The sequence below is a fragment of the Penaeus vannamei genome, chromosome 42 (assembly GCF_042767895.1).
Source record: "Penaeus vannamei isolate JL-2024 chromosome 42, ASM4276789v1, whole genome shotgun sequence".
Classification (NCBI taxonomy): Eukaryota; Metazoa; Arthropoda; class Malacostraca; order Decapoda; family Penaeidae; genus Penaeus; species Penaeus vannamei.
In genome coordinates, this window is record NC_091590.1 from 12784536 (window position 1) to 12804535 (window position 20000).

Consider the following 20000-nt stretch of genomic DNA (forward strand, 5'->3'; position numbering starts at 1 on the left):
CATAGGTACAAATTTCAGACATTTTCATTTATTCACCCTTTATCATCGAATGCTACCAAATCGAAGAAACAAATTCATAAACTATTAGCAGTTATGAAATGCGCATTTGGCAACTTCGTCAACAGCCGTAATAACAACTTCCAGGGTCTTGGGAATGTGCCAGAATCCTTCGTGCATCGACGTCCTTTGGCGAAAAGTGCGCGCGCGTGTATGTGTGTAGGTGTTTGTATGTGTGTGTGTTTGGGTGTGTGGGTGTGGGTGTCAGTGTATGTTGAGGGAGGGTGTGTGTTTGTTTGTTGGAGGGGGGGGTGTATATATACATTTCGTAAAATCCTATTTTCTATGTATATGTCATGAAACTGTTTTCTATATTTCTTACAAGACCCTTTCTTTTAATCCCATTTTTTTATAGGTAGATATTTCCTGCCATTCTACAGCTCATAAAACCGCACAGCAAGCATCTCACTCGTCCAAAACTTTGTTAATTTTTAATCATTGTTATTATTATTATTATTATTATTATCATTATTATTATTATTATTATTATTATCATTATCATTATTATTATTATTAACAGCCTCTTATTTCTCCTTCGGCAGCGGCTCCGGGCGGAGGGATTCCCGCCCTTGGCCAGGTGCGGCTCGGACCCCGTCCTCCACGGCGCCCCTGCCCAGAATGCCATGAACACGGGCTCCCTCCCCGCCGACCTCGTGCCCGTGTCCACCTCCCCTTCGCCGCCCGGACACGCCCACCACCACAAGCACCGGCGGGACCACAGAGTCAGGGATGCAGCGGCTAGAGGTGGGGGTGTGTGTCTTCTGTGGGGGCGTGGGCGGGTGTGGGACGTGTATATGGGGTGTGGGGGGGGGTCCTCTGCTCGGAAGTGGGAAGTGTAGCGGGAGGTTCTGTGTGCACGTGTGTTGGGAGTGGGGGAGATGGGATGGTCTTTGTCATTTGGGGAGTGTCTGTGTAGCGGCCTGTTTATCTCTCTCGCTTTCTCTGTGTATCTCTCTCTCTATCTTTCTTTCTTCTCTCTCTCTCTCTCTCTCTCTCTCGCTCTCTCTCTCTCTGTATGTACAGCATGTTCTCAAAAAATCTAAGATATATATATATATATATATATATATATATATATATATATATATATATATATATATATATGTGTGTGTGTGTGTGTGTGTGTGTGTGTGTGTGTGTGTGTGTGTGTTTGTGTATGTGGTTGTGTGGGGGTGTGTGTGTGTGTGCATATATCTATTTGTCTGATTATCTATCTCAAACACTCTGTTTTACTATTTATATATCTATTCATTTATTTTTCTGTTTAGTTGTTTATGTACCTATTTATTTATCTATCTGCATGTATATGTCAGTTAAATACCTATGTAACTATCCTTATGTGTGTCTATCAGTTTGTATATATCCATCTGTCTCCATCTAAAAAACATTTTGTATCTGATTTAATTCCAGTAAATGTTTTTACCTTTTACATTTTCAATTAAAATATTTTCCCCCTTTTTCACGTAAGCTCGTAAATCATTATAGTCCTTTTTATGATAATCGCGAGTCCTTTTAACGGGTTTGTGTTTTCGTGAATGAAAATCACGTGACAGGAGCATAAAAAGTATGAATGGACGTAAACAATGACACATGTCTTTTTTCTATTATCTTCTGTGCAAACATTATATTTTCTTTAATGACAAGATTTATCAAACAACATATTGAATCAATTAAAATAGTATCGGCGTAGATCATCACTTCACATTTATTTGATTACCCCTTCTGTCTTTGTTTATTTATTTGTTTATTTATCAGTTTACACCCCAGTTCTACAGCCGTCACGTGATTGCACATTGCCTGAAGGAAACATTTGCCATAAATTCACATATATTCCAATTCTCTATAAATCAAAATCACAATAGCATTAGAAATCAGAATTAATATGAATTTCTTAACAGCACCTCCTCCAACCCCAGAGTATAGTGAGGGGTGTTAATCTGATATGCTACACACACTCCCCTGTGCAACCCCCACCAACCCCAGGGCATAGTAAGGGGTTGTTGATCTGTTATGGCACACACACTCTCCCACGCAAGGCTGAATACTTACGGCCAGTTTGTTAAAATTGTGCGAGGCCGACCCAATGAATTCTCAGTTATACGGACCTGCATATTCATAGAAATGACTGCATATCTGACTATCTATCTGATAGATTTACATTTATCTATCTATCTATCCGGTATATATGTATGTTTAGATGGATATATATGTATTTATTTCGATATATATGTATATCTGTATAATGAATATTCACTGGGTCGGGCCTCGCATAATTTTAACAAACCGGTCTCTCTCTCTCTCTCTCTCTCTCTCTCTCTCTCTCTCTCTCTCTCTCTCTCTCTCTCTCTCTCTCTCTCTCTCTCTCTCTCTTTCTCTCTCTCTTTCTCTGTCTCTCCCTCTCCCTACCTACCTCTCTCCCATTCCTCACCTCCCTCTCCCTCTCCCTCTCCCTCTCCCTCTCTCTCCCTCTCTCTCTCTCTCTCTCTCTCTCTCTCTCTCTCTCTCTCTCTCTCTCTCTCTCTCTCTCTCTCTTTATTTATTTCTCTTTCTCTCCCACTCCCTCTCTCTCTCTCTCTCTCATGAAAATGATGATAATGATAGTGATGGCAATGATAATATCAAGAACTATACCAAATGATAATGGCAATGTTGACAGTAATAATGATGATGATGATGAATATTAAGGTATAGATAATGATGATACTAATGATACTTATAATGGTATTGCTGCTGATGATAGCATTAATAATTATGATAACAATAATGATGATTATAGTAATGGCTGTGTTGATGATCCTAGTGATAATGATAATATTAACGATGGTGATGATGATGATTAAAGATATTGTTATTATTGTTATTATCATCACCATCATTCTCGTTGTTATTGTCTTAGTTATTATCATTATCATCATTGTCGTTCTTATTATCATAATGGCAATAATGATAATGATTTTGCTAATAATAATAACACCACAGACAAAAATAAATCGTGCCAAATACCCACCCATTAGCGAGACCGCCCCTTAAGCCAAGGACAAGGCCGTTGACACCAGCACAAAAATAGAAATGTTCTCATGAAACTCGATCCCTAATTAACCACGAATTAACTTCCATCTGGAAAGTCCTTAACGTTATAATTGTCGTTTCGCTAAACTGTCCTGTCAGCGGGGAATGTGTGGTGACTGTGTTTGTATTTTTGCGTTTTATTTGATTTTTTGTGTGTGTGTTTTTTATTGTTGTGTTTGTTTGTTTGTCTTTAAGGGAGGTGTTTTGAGTTTTTGGTTTGTTTGTTTGTTTTGGGGGAGGTATTTTAAGTTTTTGGCTTGTTTGTTTGTTTTTTTGGGGGAGGTAGGGGGAAGTATTTTAAGTTTATGGCTTGTTTGTTTGTATTTAGGGAGGTGTTTTGAGTTTTTTTGTTTTTTTTTGGGGGGGGAGATGTTTTGAGTTTTTTTTTGGGGGGGGGAGATGTTTTGAGTTTTTTTTGTTTTTAGGGGAGGTGTTTTGAGTTTTTTGTTTGTTTGTTTGTTTTCTAGGGAGGTGTTTTAAGTTTTTTGTTTGCTTTAAGAGGGCGGGTATTTCGGCTTATGTGTTTGCTCTGCTTTTGCTTCTACTTGTTTTTTTCTTTATACTTGTTTTTTTTCTTGTTTGGCCTTTGTCGTTGTTTAGGGTATTGGCCTCTCTTTGTACTTATGTGTTTTTTGCATGTTTGTTTATTTTCTTTACTGTCTTTGGATTTGAATATTATTTTATAGTCAAGTCGTTAATGTGTTTTGTTTGCTAGCTTTGCTGTACGTTTTGATGTGTGAGTGAGTGAGGGAATGTGTGTGTGTGTGTGTGTGTGTGTATATGTATATGTGTGTGTGTGTGTATGTGTGCGTGTGTGTGTGTGTGTGTGTGTGTGTGTGTGTGTGTGTGTGTGTGTGTAAGGAACATACCAATCATGATCATATCCGGTTTAAGTTTGTGCATCTATCAACTTCACTTACCAACAGAGAAAATGTATTCAATTTCAGTTTTGATAAAGATACAAAGTGCTACTCTTCATACTTGCCTTTGATTGAGTAACTTCGTTTGATATCAATTTTAGACTCGAGTGTCCTTCTTGCTCTCAGATGTGAATGGAAGTGGACTGTGCTTTTTATGGTGTCAGTTTTTTTTTTTTTTTTTTTGGGGGGGGCGGTAATGAATAATATTTTTTTTTTTTTTTTTTTTTTTTACAAAAGTGAAAGCTTTTCACTTATATCGATGTGATATCTGGACAATGATCATTTTATTGTTATAATTACTGTTATGGATGTTATACTTTACTATTATGATATAATTATTTTCTCTTGAACACTCTAAACGAAATCGGCTGTACATTGCAACTGTATTGTCCTTATGTGCTGTTAATCAGCCTACATAGAATGTTATTTAGTTAACAGGTTCAAGGGAGTTTGTATCACATCCACAAATGTCTTCATATTATTGATAAATGTTTTTTAATATGCTATAGAAGGTATGTTCGTAAAATGTTTTGAAAATATGATTACTTTTCTTTTTCTTAAAACGTTTTTTTTTTTTTTTACAATGAGCCATTGAAAATAAGTTCTTTAAATCATTTTTGAAATTATGTTCTCAAATAATTCCATTTTGAGATATTCTTATATTTATTCATGAAAATGTGTTCTAAATTGTCTCCGCATAACAGTGTATTCATTAAAGATATGTCCTTAAAACCTCTTTTACATAAAAGAATACACTTTCTAAGTTTTCCCAAGAAAAATGTACAGCATGTTCTTGAAAAAATCCAAACTATTATAGGTTTATTTTTATTGTTCCTTTAAACCTGCTATTACGATAAATACCAGATACAGTTTTGTTTTCCTCTCCCTTGTTTTTATCTTAGGCCAAACTCATCTATTATCAAAAGCAAGAAAGATTTTATAAGAGGGTTTACCGTTTGAATGCGAGACTTACACAAAATTGAGATGAATCCATTGCTCTTGAAAAACAAAAAGTTGATAAGCTTTTTTTTCTTCTGGTAAGTTTTGAAAAGAAAACGATATATTATGATTATTAGTTGAAAGTGGAAACATCTAGACAAAATAGCAAAAAAAATATGCATTAATTGATTGTTGGCTTCAGAAACCTGTATTGACTCACAAAATAATATTTCCTGCATTGTTTTACATACATTTTATGTGCTATGTGTATTACGTACATAATTTGTATATTCACTATCAAATAAGCAATTTTATGTATAGGCCTACATATATGTATGCGTAAGTGTGGTTATATGTATGTTTACGTTAGTCAAAATATATTTTTTAACATATATCAAGACCTATCAAGATAGATGACAAAGCAAATGACGATAATCCCTGTACTTGAATAACTCAACAAATGAAATTAGATAGATGAATAGATAAATAAATGACAAATATTAATGCTACGGTCCTCTTTTTCCAGATCCGGGCGGTGGAGGAGGAGGAGGCGGCGGCGGAGGAGGAAGCACGACCTACAGCTCCCTCAGTGGAGGAGGAGGAGGAGGAGGAGGGGGCGGAGGGAGAGCGAGTGACAGAGAGCTGCTGGCACTCCTCATGAACCGCCTCGTGGTCATGGAAACCCAGCTCTCCCACGCTCGCCAGGCGCTCAAGCAAAGGGACTTCCACATAGCAGTACTCGAGGAGAAGCTGAGGTGAGGGTGCCAAGGGGTGCCAAAGGGTGCCAAGGGGTGCCAAGGGGTGCCAAGGGGTGCTAAGGGGGCCAGGGAGATGATAATGATATTAATGATTATTGTAATAACATTGATAATGATAATGATGATGATAGTAAAAATGATAATGATAATAAGAATGATACTGATAATAACAATGATAATAATAATAATGATAATAATAATGATAATAGTAATAATAATAATAATGATAATGATAATAACAATGATAATAGTAATAATATTGATAATGATATGACAATGATATCGATTGTAATGATGTTCATGATAATGATGGTGATAATATTAATGATTATAGTAGTGATGATAATAATAATGGTAAGAATAAGAATAAAGATAGTAATAATTAATCATGATTACTATTATTATCATTGTCACTATCATAGTTATTAGTATTGCTATTATTAGTATTAGTATTAGTAATGTTGTTGTTATTATCATTTATAATGATAATAATAATTATTATTATTATTATTATTATTATCATCATTATCATTATTATTATTTGTTATTATTATTATTATTATTCATTATTTTTATTATTATTATTATTATTATTATTATTATTATTATTATTATTATTATTATTATCATTGTTATTGTTATTATTATTATTATTACTATTATTACGATTATTATTATTATCATTGTTATTATCATTGTTATCATGATCATTATCATCATCATCATTATTGTTGTTATTATCATTGTCATCATGAGCATTGTTGTTATTATTATCATAATTATTACTATTATCATCATCATTATGTGTCATTTTTATTATTGATAACAACAACACTGACGAAAGCAACCATTCACACAATGCGTAAGTCATCCCATTCAATTAATCTTCACCTTTACGCAACGATTAAACGAACGCAGCTGATTTCGCCATAGGATTTGGCTCGTGACGCGTAAACAGTAAAGAAGACAACATGGCAGTCTTTGTTTTAATGATGATAATCCGAATAATTGTGTGCGTGTCAGATCCGGTTCGTTCATTGAGGAAGGATTCGGGAATGGTTTGCTGTTTGTTTGTTTGTTTTCGTTTGTCTCTGTTCGGTTTTGTTACTATTGTTATTATTATGATGGTTGTTTTCATTATCATCATCGTCATTATTGTTGTTATTATTTATTAATGTTATTTTTATTGTTATTTTTATCATTAACAGTAGTACTGGTGGTGGCGGTAGTATTGATATTATTATTTTTATTATAGTCATTAGTAGTAGTTATAGCATCATTATTATCACTGGTATTAACACTTTCCATAACGCACTTATTTCAACTAAGAAATATATATATTGCCGTGTATTACAGTCCTATTTTTATACATTGTATTAACAACATGTACTACCATCTTGCCACCATGCGCTGTCGTCTCACTACCATGCACTATTAATATCCACGCCATACCCTTCCATAACTACCATTCCTAACCACCCCTCACCATGCCTCACCATCTTCCCTCCCTCCCATAACCTACGTGAGGATGAAGATGTAATCCCTGCACACACCTCACCACAATGCACCATCAGTTTCCCCGCCATACCCTCCTAGTTACCTTTCACCATACTTTACATCCCTTAACCATACTAAACCATACCCTACCGTACCTTACCACACCTTACCATACCTCAACATCTTCCCTACACCATACCCTCTTATTTGGCACTCGCCATAATTCACTACACCTCACCATACAACACACCATACCTCACTACACCTAACCATACCACAGCACGCCACACCTTATCATACCTTACCATACTTCGCCACACTATACCACACCACACCATACCTCACCACACCACACCACTTCATACCTCACCACTCTACACCATACCTCACTATACCACTTCATACCTCACCACTCTACACCATACCTCACTATACCACACCACACCACTTCATACCTCACCACTCTACACTATACCACACCATACCATACCACACCACTTCATACCTCACCCCTCTACACCATACCATACCTCATCACACGTCACCATACCTCACCACGCCACACCATATCTCACCACCCAACACCATACCACCCCACACCATGCCACCCCACACCATACCACCCCACACCGAACCACCCCACACCATACCACCCCACACCACACCATACCATACCATACCACCCCACACCATACCACTCCACACCACACCATACCACCCCACACCACACCACACCATACCACCCCACACCATACCACTCCACACCATACCACCCCACACCATACCATACCTCACCACACCATACCTCACCATCTTCCCTCGCTCCCCCACCAGGCTGTACATGAAAGCCGAGGAGACCGCAGTCGGCAGCGAGGTCGGCTTCTTGGAGTCCCTCAAAGACACACGGATGGCGTCGGTGGAGGAGAAATGCCGCAAGTTGGAGCGACAGGTCATGGAGATGGAGGTGAGGAGGGAGGGAGGAGGGAGAGGGAAGGAAAGGGGTGGTTGGGAGGGAGAAGGAGGGAGAGGGCTGGGTGGGAGAGGGAGGGAGGAGGAAGGAGAGGGGTGGGAGAGGGAGGAGGGGAGGAAGGGAAAAAAGGGAGAAAGGGAGGGGGAGGGGATGGGAAAATGGGGGGAAGAGAGAGGGAGGAATGGGGATAAAGGGGGAAGAGGGAGGGAAGGAAGGAGAGGTGTGGGAAGGGGAGGGGGGGGGAGAGGGTAAGAGAGAGAGGAGGGAAGAGAAAGGAAAGGTGGGAAAGGGAGAGAGTGAGAAAAATAAAGAGAGATGGAGAGAGAGAGAGGTAGAAGAAGGGAAGGAGGTAGGGAGGAGAGGGGGTGAGGGGGTAGAGGGAGGAAGGGAGGGAGAGAGGGAGGAATGGTGATGAAGGGGATAGAGGAAGAGAGGGAAGGGAGGGAAAGAGAGGTGTGGGGAAGGGGAGAGTAGAGGGAGGGAGAGGCGGCTGGGAGAGGGTAAGAGAGAGAGAGAGGAGGGGAGAGAAAGGGAAGGTGGGAAGGGGAGAGAGTGAGAAAGAGAATGAGAGATGGAGAGAGAGGGAGGGAGAGGAAAGGAAGGAGAGAGGGAGGAGAGTGAAAAGGGAGCAAGAGCAGAGGAGGGAGAAAGGACGGGATGGAAGGAGGTGGAGAGAGTGAAAAAGTGAAAGGGAGAGAGGACGAAAAAGAGAGTAAGAGAGCGATTGATGAATACAGAGACAGACAGATCGTATTAATCAAGATTATTATTGTCTGTAGATTGGCAATTGTATTGTATTACTCTTCGATATCTGATTCGACCATTTTTGTAATAAGACACGCGCATACACATTCTCTCGTACACACACACACACACACACACACACACACACACACACACACACACACACACACACACACACACACACACACACACACATATATATATATATATATATATATATATATATATATATATATATATATATATATATACGTATATACATATATTCATATATTCATATACATATATATCTATATCGATCTATCTATCTATATCTATAAATATATATAAATAAATCATATATATATATATATATATATATATATATATATATATATATATATATATAATGTATATATATGTATTATATATCTATATATATATATAATACATATGATATATGTATATATATATATATATATATATATATATATATATATATATATATATTTATATTGTATATATATATCATATATATAATATATATATATAAATACATATATCTATATCTATAATATATATATGATATATTTGTATATATACATATATATATATATATATATATATATATATATATATATATATATATATATTATATAACCATATATATATATATATATATATATATATATATATATATATATATATATATATATGTATATGTTTCATCTAACCTTATATATATATATATATATATATATATATATATATATATATATATATATATATATATATATATATAAGGTTAGATGAAACAGATCAGATTCGATTTCCCTCCTCCACTTCCCTTTCTACAGGGAAGTCGGAGGAAAAGGGAATACTATTATCAATATTGTATTATTGTTACCATTATTATCATTATTGTTTTATTATTGTTATTATTATTATCAATTTTATTTTCATTATCACTATTGTTATTATTATTATCATTATTATCATTACCTTTATCATTATTATCATCGTTATTATTATTATTATTGTTATTGACATTATCATCATTATCAGTTATCATCATCATTATCATCATAAGTATCATTATCATTATTATTATTTTTAACCTCATCATCACCATTATTATCATTTTGTTATTATTAACCCCATCATCATCATCACCAACAGCGCTTCTTTTAACATCATCATCATCATTACCATTTTTATCATTATTAACACCATCATCATCATCAACAGCGCTTCATTTAACATCACCATCATCATTATTTTTTATCATTATTAACACACCATTATCATCATCGTTATTATTATCATAACCATTTTTATCATTATTAACCCTACTATCATCACCAACAGCGCTTCCTGGGCGAGTACGGCATGGTCTGGTGCGAGGCGGAGGAGACGTACCTCCTGGACAACCCCGTCAACGCCTCCTGCAGCTACTCGTCCTCGGAGGGCACCACGCCCAACGTCACGCCCTCGCACACGCCCAGGGCCCACCCGAGAGTCAGGATCAAGAGGCATAGAAGGTGGGTGTGGAGGGGGAGGGCGGGTGAGAGGAAGGAAGTATAGGGGAGGGGACGGAAAGAAGGGGGGAGGGGGAGGGGGACGGAAGGAGGTGAAGGGATAGGAAGGAGGGGGGTAGGGTTGGAAGGAAGGGAGGAGGGGAAGGAAGGAGGGAAGGGGGAGGGGTTGGAAGGTAAACGAAGGAAGGGGGAGGGGAGGAAAATGAGCTGGAAGGGAGAGAGAGGAGTTAGAAGGGGAAGGAGGTGAGAGGAGGGGTTGGAAGGGGGAGGGTAAGGCAAAGAAAGTGGAGGTGTTGGAATGGGAACGGAGGAGGAGCGGAGGGGGTGGAAGAGGAAGGAAGGAAGGGACAGGTGGGTTGGGGTTCGGCTTGGGGGGGAGGGTTCATTATTATTGTTGTATTAGTATTATTATCCATAAGAATTATTATTATCATTTTCATTTATTACTATTAATAGTATTATATCATGGTCACTATTATTAGCCTTAACATTATTAACAGGATTATATAATTATTATTGTTATTATTATTACCAGTATTATTGTCATTATCATTAATATCAATAATAATGCTAACTGTAATCATATTATTATTATTATTGTTTATTACTGTTGATATTATTGATATTGCCGATGTTATTATTGTTGTTACCATTATTATTCTTATCATTATTACTATTATTATCATTACTGCTATCATCAACATCATTATCAATTATTATCATTGTTATTATTGGTATTAATGTTAGTATCATTATCGTTATTATTATCATCTTCATCATCATCATAATCATTTTAATGAAATCATTATTGGTATTTTTGTTGTTATTATTATCATTATCATTACCATTACCATTTCATTATATTAGTAGTGGTAGTAATAATTAGTACTACCCTTAATACATACATCTACATAAATATATTTGATAACTTCATCATCTTCATCATCACAACCATAATCATCAATGAGCAATTAGCAAAAATATCAATACCTTTACAACCTCCCCCTCAACGTTATCATCAATACCACTACATTTAACCGAAAGAAAACGGGGCAATTCACGCACAGAAAACGGCCAAGGAAAACAAAAGACTAGGGCGGCTTATAAACAAACACCAGCTGATTCCTTTTCTCTGGATCCTGCTCTACGATTGGCTCTATGATTCGTCCCTGTATCGTAGGAGATTTCTGGGGGATCAGGGAAGAGGTATGGCCGCCGCAGGATATAGGGAAGGATATTGGGTTATAGAGAGAGCTTGATCCTCTGGCAAAGAAGGCATTTATTTTTATTGGTATCGCTTTTTTTTCTCTCTCTCTCTTTTTCTTTGATTTATGAAGATGTTTCCATGTTTCTTGTTAGAGAGTGTTGCCATTCGAAACAGATTATCCGTCCTTTTTATTGTGTCTTTTTCTCTATTGTATTTATCTATTTATGTCTATCTTTATCTATCTATCTATTAATATATGTGTATATATATGAATATATATATATATATATATATATATATATATATATATATATATAATATACATATATATATATATATATATATATATAATATGTATATATATATATATATATATATATATATATATATATATATAAAATTGTGCGTGCATGTGCGTGTGTATGGGATATATATATATATATATATATATATATATATATATATATATATATATATATATATATATATATATATATATATATATATATATATATATATATATATATATATATATATATATATATATATATATATATAAATATATATATATATATATATATATATATATATATATATATATATATATATATATATATATATATATATATATATATATATATATATATATATAATTGTGCGTGCATATGCGTGTGTATATATATATATATATATATATATATATATATATATATATATATATTATATGTATATAATATATATATATATATATATATACATATATATGTTTGAGTGTGTGTGTGTGTGTGTGTGTGTGTGTGTGTGTGTGTGTGTGTGTGTGTGTGTGTGTGTGTGTATGTGTGTGTGTGTGTGTGCATATACATATACATATATATGTATATACATCTCTCTCTCTATCTATATATCTATATCTATCTTTTTCTCTAAATCAGTATTATTTTCTCTCCCTGATTATCATTTTTATTTCAATCATTATTATCATTTTTATTGATATTGTTAGAACAATTATTGTTAACATCGTCACCATCAATTTTGCTTTTACTGTTATTACTATTGTTATTATTATTATCATTATCAGTGTTTTAAGAATTACTTTTACCCGATTCATTACTGTTATACCTATTATTATTATTATTAGCCTTATAACACTTGTTATCATGATTATCATTTTTATTATAATTATTGTTGTTGTTGTTATGATAATTATTGTGATTAGTATTGTTATTTTTAGATTATTATTGTTATTGTTATTGTTAGATCATTCTTGTTATGATTAGTGTTTTATTTCATTGCTTTCATTATTATTATTATTATTATCATTATTATCATTATTACTATTACTGTTATTATTATTATCATTACTGTTTTTGATAATAACGTCATCATCAATATCAACACTTATTATTGTTGCTGTTATCATCATCATTACGATTAGTACCAGTAGTAGTATCAGTGATAGTAGTATAAGATAACATCACAATTACTTTAATTTTCCTTTAAATTAATCGTAATTTAGCAGCATTAGTAGTATCATAGATAGTAGTATACAATTATATCATAATTACCTTGATTTTCCAGTTCATCATCAATTTATCGTAAACCTCCCTATTATTACCATCAACGCTCCCTCAACCCCCGTATATATCATAATTACCTTGATTTTCCAGTTCATCATCAGTTTATCGTAAACCTCCTTATCATTACCATCAACGCTCCCTCAACCCCCGTATATATCATAATTACCTTCATTTTCCAGTTCATCATCAATTTATCGTAATCCTCCTTATCATTAGCATCAACGCTCCCTCAACCCCCGTATATATCATAATTACCTTGATTTTCCAGTTCATCATCAATTTATCGTAAACCTCCCTATTATTACCATCAACGCTCCCTCAACCCCCGTATATATCATAATTACCTTGATTTTCCAGTTCATCATCAATTTATCGTAAACCTCCTTATCATTACCATTAACGCTCCCTCAGCCCCCGCGCCTTTATCATCACGGTCCCTCTGCTCCCTCCCGCAGAAACCACAAGAACCGCGAGGTGCGTCGGGTCGTGGCGGAGTCGACGTCGCGGAGCATCTCCTCCGAAGCAGAGCCTTTCAGTTTAGATTACGAGAAGCTCCTGGCGGCCATCACGGAGCTGAATATTATGGCTCAGGGAGATGCCACGGCTGAGGTGGGGGTTTGGTGTGTGGGTTGGGGGTGGATTTTCGTGTGAGTGTACTTGGTGTTCATTGTTATTATTTTTTTTTTTCGTCTTCTTTGTTTCGTTTATGCGGTTGTTGTGTGTGTTGTTGTTTTTTTCTTTTTTTTTTTTACCTGTGCGTCCGATTGAAAGAAAAATATATTTTGGTGTTGATTATTGTTGGTCATTTTGGTCCTGAATCTTAATCCATATTGATTATTTTTGGTGTTAAATGTGACTGTTTCTGACTATTTACATTTTTATTAATATCATTTATTGAGTATTTTATATTTTCATTTCATTCTTTTTATTCTGTCATCTAGATTCTTATCATGTTCTTCGTATTTTTTTTAGAATTGTCATTTAATATTTTCCAACTTTAATCTTTAGATTTTATATTTCAAGAATGTATCAAGTTAGTTTATTTCAGAATAACCTTGTCCTATTTTCATATCGCATTTTTTGATTCACATTCTAGATTATTCTGTAATATTGTCTTGGATTTTAGGCAAATTTTAAATAAGACTTATGCCTCATATTATTCTGTTTAAGTTAAAAGTTTGGATTTAATTCAGCTATTTTTATACATATAGTGTTTAAGGTCATTTGATAGTGTATACACACACCAATAAGACCACAGTCGATATGATGCGATTTGGTAATTCTGTAAATATTCATATTTGAAAAAAGACACAGTCGACCACAACTCCATTTCACCGATTACAACTAATATGATTCAAGTGCCAACAAGCCCCTAAGATGCAACAAAGGATATATTACAGCCTTCTACAACCCTTGTAATAATCACAACAGATATAACTGATTTGTGATATCTGCACCAACAGATCACAACTCCTGAGATACAGTGACGATAACTAATGGTGTAAATGATTACAACTATTTTAAAAATCACAATTATTACGACATAATAATCACAACAAATATAACAAGACTATAGTAACCACACCAGATACAGTACAATCGGTCACAACCCAAAAAATACAAAAACGACAACAAATAACGCTACATGGTTTCAAAATCATAATATTTATAATATACAACAGACCTTTAACTACACCAGATACAAAACACCTGAAAGCAATAATCCTTTCCACAACACAACCCCTTTCTTCTTCACCATCCTCCACAACCCAAAACTCCCAAAAGAAACGCATTTTACAACCTCCACAACCAAAAACCCCAACCCAAAAGCCCAACCTGAAGCACACTTCACAACCTAAACTCCTTGAAACTTGCTTAACCTCCACAACCCAAAACTCGAAACATCACAATCAAAGGCAAAACAAAACCCTTTTCGAAACACACTTCACAACCCGAAAACCCCAACCCTATACACACTTCACAACCTCCACAACCCCCCCCCCCCCCAAAAAAAAAAAAAAAAAAAACGCACTTCACAACCTCATCCCCCCCCAAAAAAAAAAAAAAAAATCACAACCTTCATAACCAATGATGAAAAAAAAACACTTCACAACCGTCTTCCGACAGGTGGGCGAGAGTCTGCAACTGACCCTCTACAAGAACGGGATCGTAGTCAACGACGGAGGCTTCAGGAGCTTCGAGGCCGTGAAGACGAGACAGTTCCTGCAGGACATCCTCGACGGCTTCTTCCCCTCCGAGCTGCAGGCTGTCTACCCCGAGGGCGTCCCCATCAAGGTGAGGGAGGAAATGGGAATGGTTGGAATGATTGTGGCAGGATGGGAATGGTTGGAATGATTGTGGCAGGATGGGAATGGTTGGAATGATTGTGGCAGGATGGGAATGGTTGGAATGATTGTGGCAGGATGGGAATGGTTGGAATGATTGTGTCGGGATGGGAATGGTTGGAATGATTGTGGCAGGATGGGAATGGTTGGAATGATTGTGGCAGGATGGGAATGGTTGGAATGATTGTGGCAGGATGGGAATGGTTGGAATGATTGTGGCAGGATGGGAATGGTTGGAATGATTGTGGCAGGATGGGAATGGTTGGAATGATTGTGGCAGGATGGGAATGGTTGGAATGATTGTGGCAGGATGGGAATGGTTGGAATGATTGTGGCAGGATGGGAATGGTTGGAATGATTGTGGCAGGATGAGAATTTTGGGAATGATTGTGGCAGGATGGGAATGGTTGGAATGATTATGGCAGGATGGGAATGGTTGGAATGATTGTGGCAGGATGGGAATGGCTGGAATGATTATGGCAGGATGGGAATGGTTGGAATGATTGTGGCAGGATGGGAATGGTTGGAATGATTGTTGCAGGATGGGAATGCTTGGAATGATTGTGTTAGGATGAGAATTTTGGGAATGATTGTGGCAGGATGGGAATGGTTGGAATGATTGTGGCAGGATGAGAATTTTGGGAATGATTGTGGCAGGATGGGACTGGTTGGAGTGATTGTGGCAAGATGGGAATGGTTGGAATGATTGTTGCAGGATGGGAATGCTTGGAATGATTGTGGCAGGATGAAAATTTTGGGAATGATTGTGGCAGGATGGGAATGCTAGGAATGATTGTGGCAGGATGGGAATGGTTGGAGTGATTGTTGCAGGATGGGAATGGTTGGAATGATCGTGGCAGGATGGGAATGGTTGGAGTGATTGTGGCAGGATCGGAATGGTTGGAATGATCGTGGAAGGATGGGAATGGTTGGAATGATTGTGACAGGATGGGAATGGTTGGAATGATTGTGGCAGGATGGGAATGCTTGGAATGATTGTGGCAGGATGAGAATTTTAGGAATGATTGTGGCAGGATGGGAATGCTAGGAATGATTGTGGCAGGATGGGAATGGTTGGAGTGATTGTGGCAGGATGGGAATGGTTGGAATGATTGTTGCAGGATGGGAATGGCTGGAATGCTACCGGAAGAGGGAGGATTAGGTCGCTAGGATTGGTGATTAGAAACCGGAAAAGGGAGGATTAGATCGCTAGGATTGATGATTAGAAATTAGAAAAACGTTGGTTAGATTGTATCGAGGTGATTAGCACGAGGATGAGAAGGATTAGATCGTTAGTATCAGTGATTTGAAGCTATGGGATTGATTCGAATGATTAGGATTAGTGATTAGGGCTTTGACGCAGTTGAGATTTGAGTTCGGGTTCAGGTGAGAATGATTGGAATGGTGAGCATGATTAGGAATTATTGGAATGGTAAGAATTATTAGGAATGATTGGAATGGTAAGAATTAATAGGAATTCTTGGAATGGTGAGAATGATTAGAATGATTGGAATGGTAAGATTTTTAATAGGAATGATTGGAATGGTGAGAATGATTAGGAATGAGTGGAATGGTATGAAGTAATAGGAATGATTGGAATGGTAAGAATTATTAGGAATGTTTGGAATTGTAAGAATTAATAGGAATGATTGGAATGGTAAGAATTAATAGGAATGATTGGAATGGTAAGAATTAATAGGAATGATTGGAATGATTGGAATGGTAAGAATTAATAGGAATGATTGGAATGGTAAGAATGATTAGGAATGATTAGAATGTTAAGAATTCATAAGAATGATTGGAGTAGTGTGACTTAATAGGCATGACTGAAATGGTAAGAATGATTAGGAATTATTGGAATGGTAAGAATGATTCGAGACGGGGATTTGAACGTTTAGGAATGATTAGAATGGGAGGGACGGTCGTGTAGAAATAGAGCGTTGAATATTAGATTACAGAGTGCGATTGGAAGTTGTGTTCGAATCTGATGGAATGAATAGTGTGATGAGGAAGATTAGGTGCAATTAGTTATTAGGAATCATTATGGGATGATTATAATGTGAGCCTAATTAGATAGAAAGAGTGATTAGAATTTTCTGGAATGATTAGAATGTCAATGAGAGACGGGAGCAAACTGAGCCCCCTCCTTCCCCCCCTCACCCAGGTGCGGGACAAGCGGCAGGTGATCTTCCTGCCCAACTCCTCGCGGCGCAAGGGCAGCAGCCGCCCCCCCGTGCCCCCGAAGCCGCGCCTGGCCACGGCCTCCGACTCGCTCCCGACGGGCTCCTCGCTCACCTCCGTCACCTCCATGATGTGCAGCAGCGAGACAGACCCGCGCCCGGGCGAGCTGGCTGCGCCCGCCGAGGCCGTCCCCGCGGCGCCTGCGGGGGCTGAGCCCGGTGGCGACTCCTCGCACCTCTGCCCCGACGTCGACTACCGCAGCGAGTCGAGCGACGTGAGCAGCCGAAGGAACTCCCTGCAGCGCGGGAGCGACAAGTCCGAGGGCGAGGGCGGAGGGAGCCGGCCGGAGGCGGGCAGGCGCGGCAGCGACTCCGGGCGGCGCTCGACTGAGCTGGGGCGGCGGGGCAGCGAGCTGTGGCGGCCGACGGAGGCGCCGGCGGCGGGCGTGCCCATCATGCGGCGCGAGGGGCGGCGGGAGAGCGAGTCGCGGCGCGGCTCCGACCACCGCACGCACCAGTGCCGCCGCGGGTCCGAGTGTCGCCGCAGCAGCGAGCTGGCGCGGACGACGTTGGACCTCGACCTCGGGCGGAGGATGACCTCGAAGCACCCGCTGGAGTGGAACCGCATCAACCGCACGGCCTTCCTCCTCAACGACGACACCTTCGACACCAACGGCAACCAGCTGCGGCGGGGCAGCCTGGGCGTGATGGGCGCCGACCCCTACGACATGGACAGCCTCAGGAAGCGGCGCACGTCCGTCGAGGACTTCCTGGCCAAGGTCCCCACCTGCGTCGTCAAGAACGGCAAGATCGTCAACCTGCGCGAGGAGGTCGCCGACATGCTCATGGTGAGTCCGCGCCCGGGCCTCGGGCTCAGCCGCTCGAAGGGGGCGCTTCTTTTCTGTCTAATCAAAGAGCCGTCGGCCACTTTATGGTTTTCCCTTTTAATGTGACAACGAATTAGAAAAATAAGATGAAATAAGTGACTGAGGCTTCAAATGCAAAAGACACTAGACTTCATTTTTAGAATGCTCATGGGTATGAGAGAAAGTCATTTCCGTAAATTTTTTCACCTTTCACGACTGCTTTCGTGACTTTGGTGTGAAACACATGCTAATGATATCATTATCATTATAAGGATAATAACAATATGTATTCATTTGAATGCCATTTTTCTCTCAATCGTCCGGCGTGATTTAACATTAAGTATTTTTTTCAAAGTTTGGTGTGTTTAAAAGTGTAAGTAACAGAAAATTTAAATAACCAATCTGCTATACATAATGAGAAACCTTAAATCCACAATTAAGGGGGCATGTGAGAGGTGCGTTCGCGTAAATGATCATGCCGGATTCAGCATATCGGATTCACTTACGCGAACGCATTTCTAGGACACGATACTTCTGTGTTAAATTTTTTCAAAGATTTTTTACATGATATATAGATATTTTTTTAAAAGATTGCATTCCTTGTCTTGCCACCATGCATGATAACACAGTGATAATATTTCTCACTTTCATTCATGCCTCTTTCTTTATTTCATGACTTTTAGATGGTACGTTAAGCAAGCATGTGGCTGACTGATGTTCTATTGATATATCTGTCTATAAACACACACACACACACACACACACACACACACACACACACACACACACTACATATACACTTTCGTTATGTTCATATAATTACGATATAAAACTTCAACTGACGAAAATGGAATATTGCCAGAGAGGTAGTAATGACAATGATGATTATATCATCAATTCATTTTTACGATCATTAATGATCATTACTTTTATAATAAAAAAAATGATAAAGGCAACGATTATGTTAATTGCAATAGTAATCATGATACCAGAGGTGATGATTTTCATAATGGTAATAATGATAGTAGATATGATATTCATTACTAATACAACAACTACTACTGCTACTACTAGAAATGAAAATAATAATTATGATAATAATAATAATGACACACAGGTTTAGGGTAAAGTGGTGTCCACGAACAGGTCCATTATATCAATTTTTAAAATAAGAATGGAAAATCTAAAAAAATATATAAATAAAAATAATATCCCTACTTACCGACCCACTTCAAGAAAGTATCTGTTACTTGAACCAAAGGTATTATTTTACTTTGCCTAATAATAATAATAGTAATAATAATAATGATAAGTATGATGATAGTGATAATAATAATAATGTTAATAATAGCAA

At 37.5% G+C, this 20000-nt stretch overlaps 1 protein-coding gene across 3 annotated transcripts in view; it reads left to right on the forward strand.

The window, feature by feature from the left end:
- The window catches only part of LOC138860579 (uncharacterized), a 214879-nt gene that overhangs the window by 188212 nt on the left and 6667 nt on the right, over positions 1-20000 (forward strand). For all 3 annotated transcript variants that reach the window (XM_070118343.1, XM_070118344.1, XM_070118345.1), the window contains exons 3-9: positions 600-801; positions 5512-5740; positions 8075-8204; positions 10302-10474; positions 13711-13864; positions 15383-15550; positions 17765-18628. In XM_070118343.1, the coding sequence (XP_069974444.1) occupies positions 600-801; positions 5512-5740; positions 8075-8204; positions 10302-10474; positions 13711-13864; positions 15383-15550; positions 17765-18628 (1920 nt within the window). The remainder of the gene's footprint in view (positions 1-599; positions 802-5511; positions 5741-8074; positions 8205-10301; positions 10475-13710; positions 13865-15382; positions 15551-17764; positions 18629-20000) is intronic.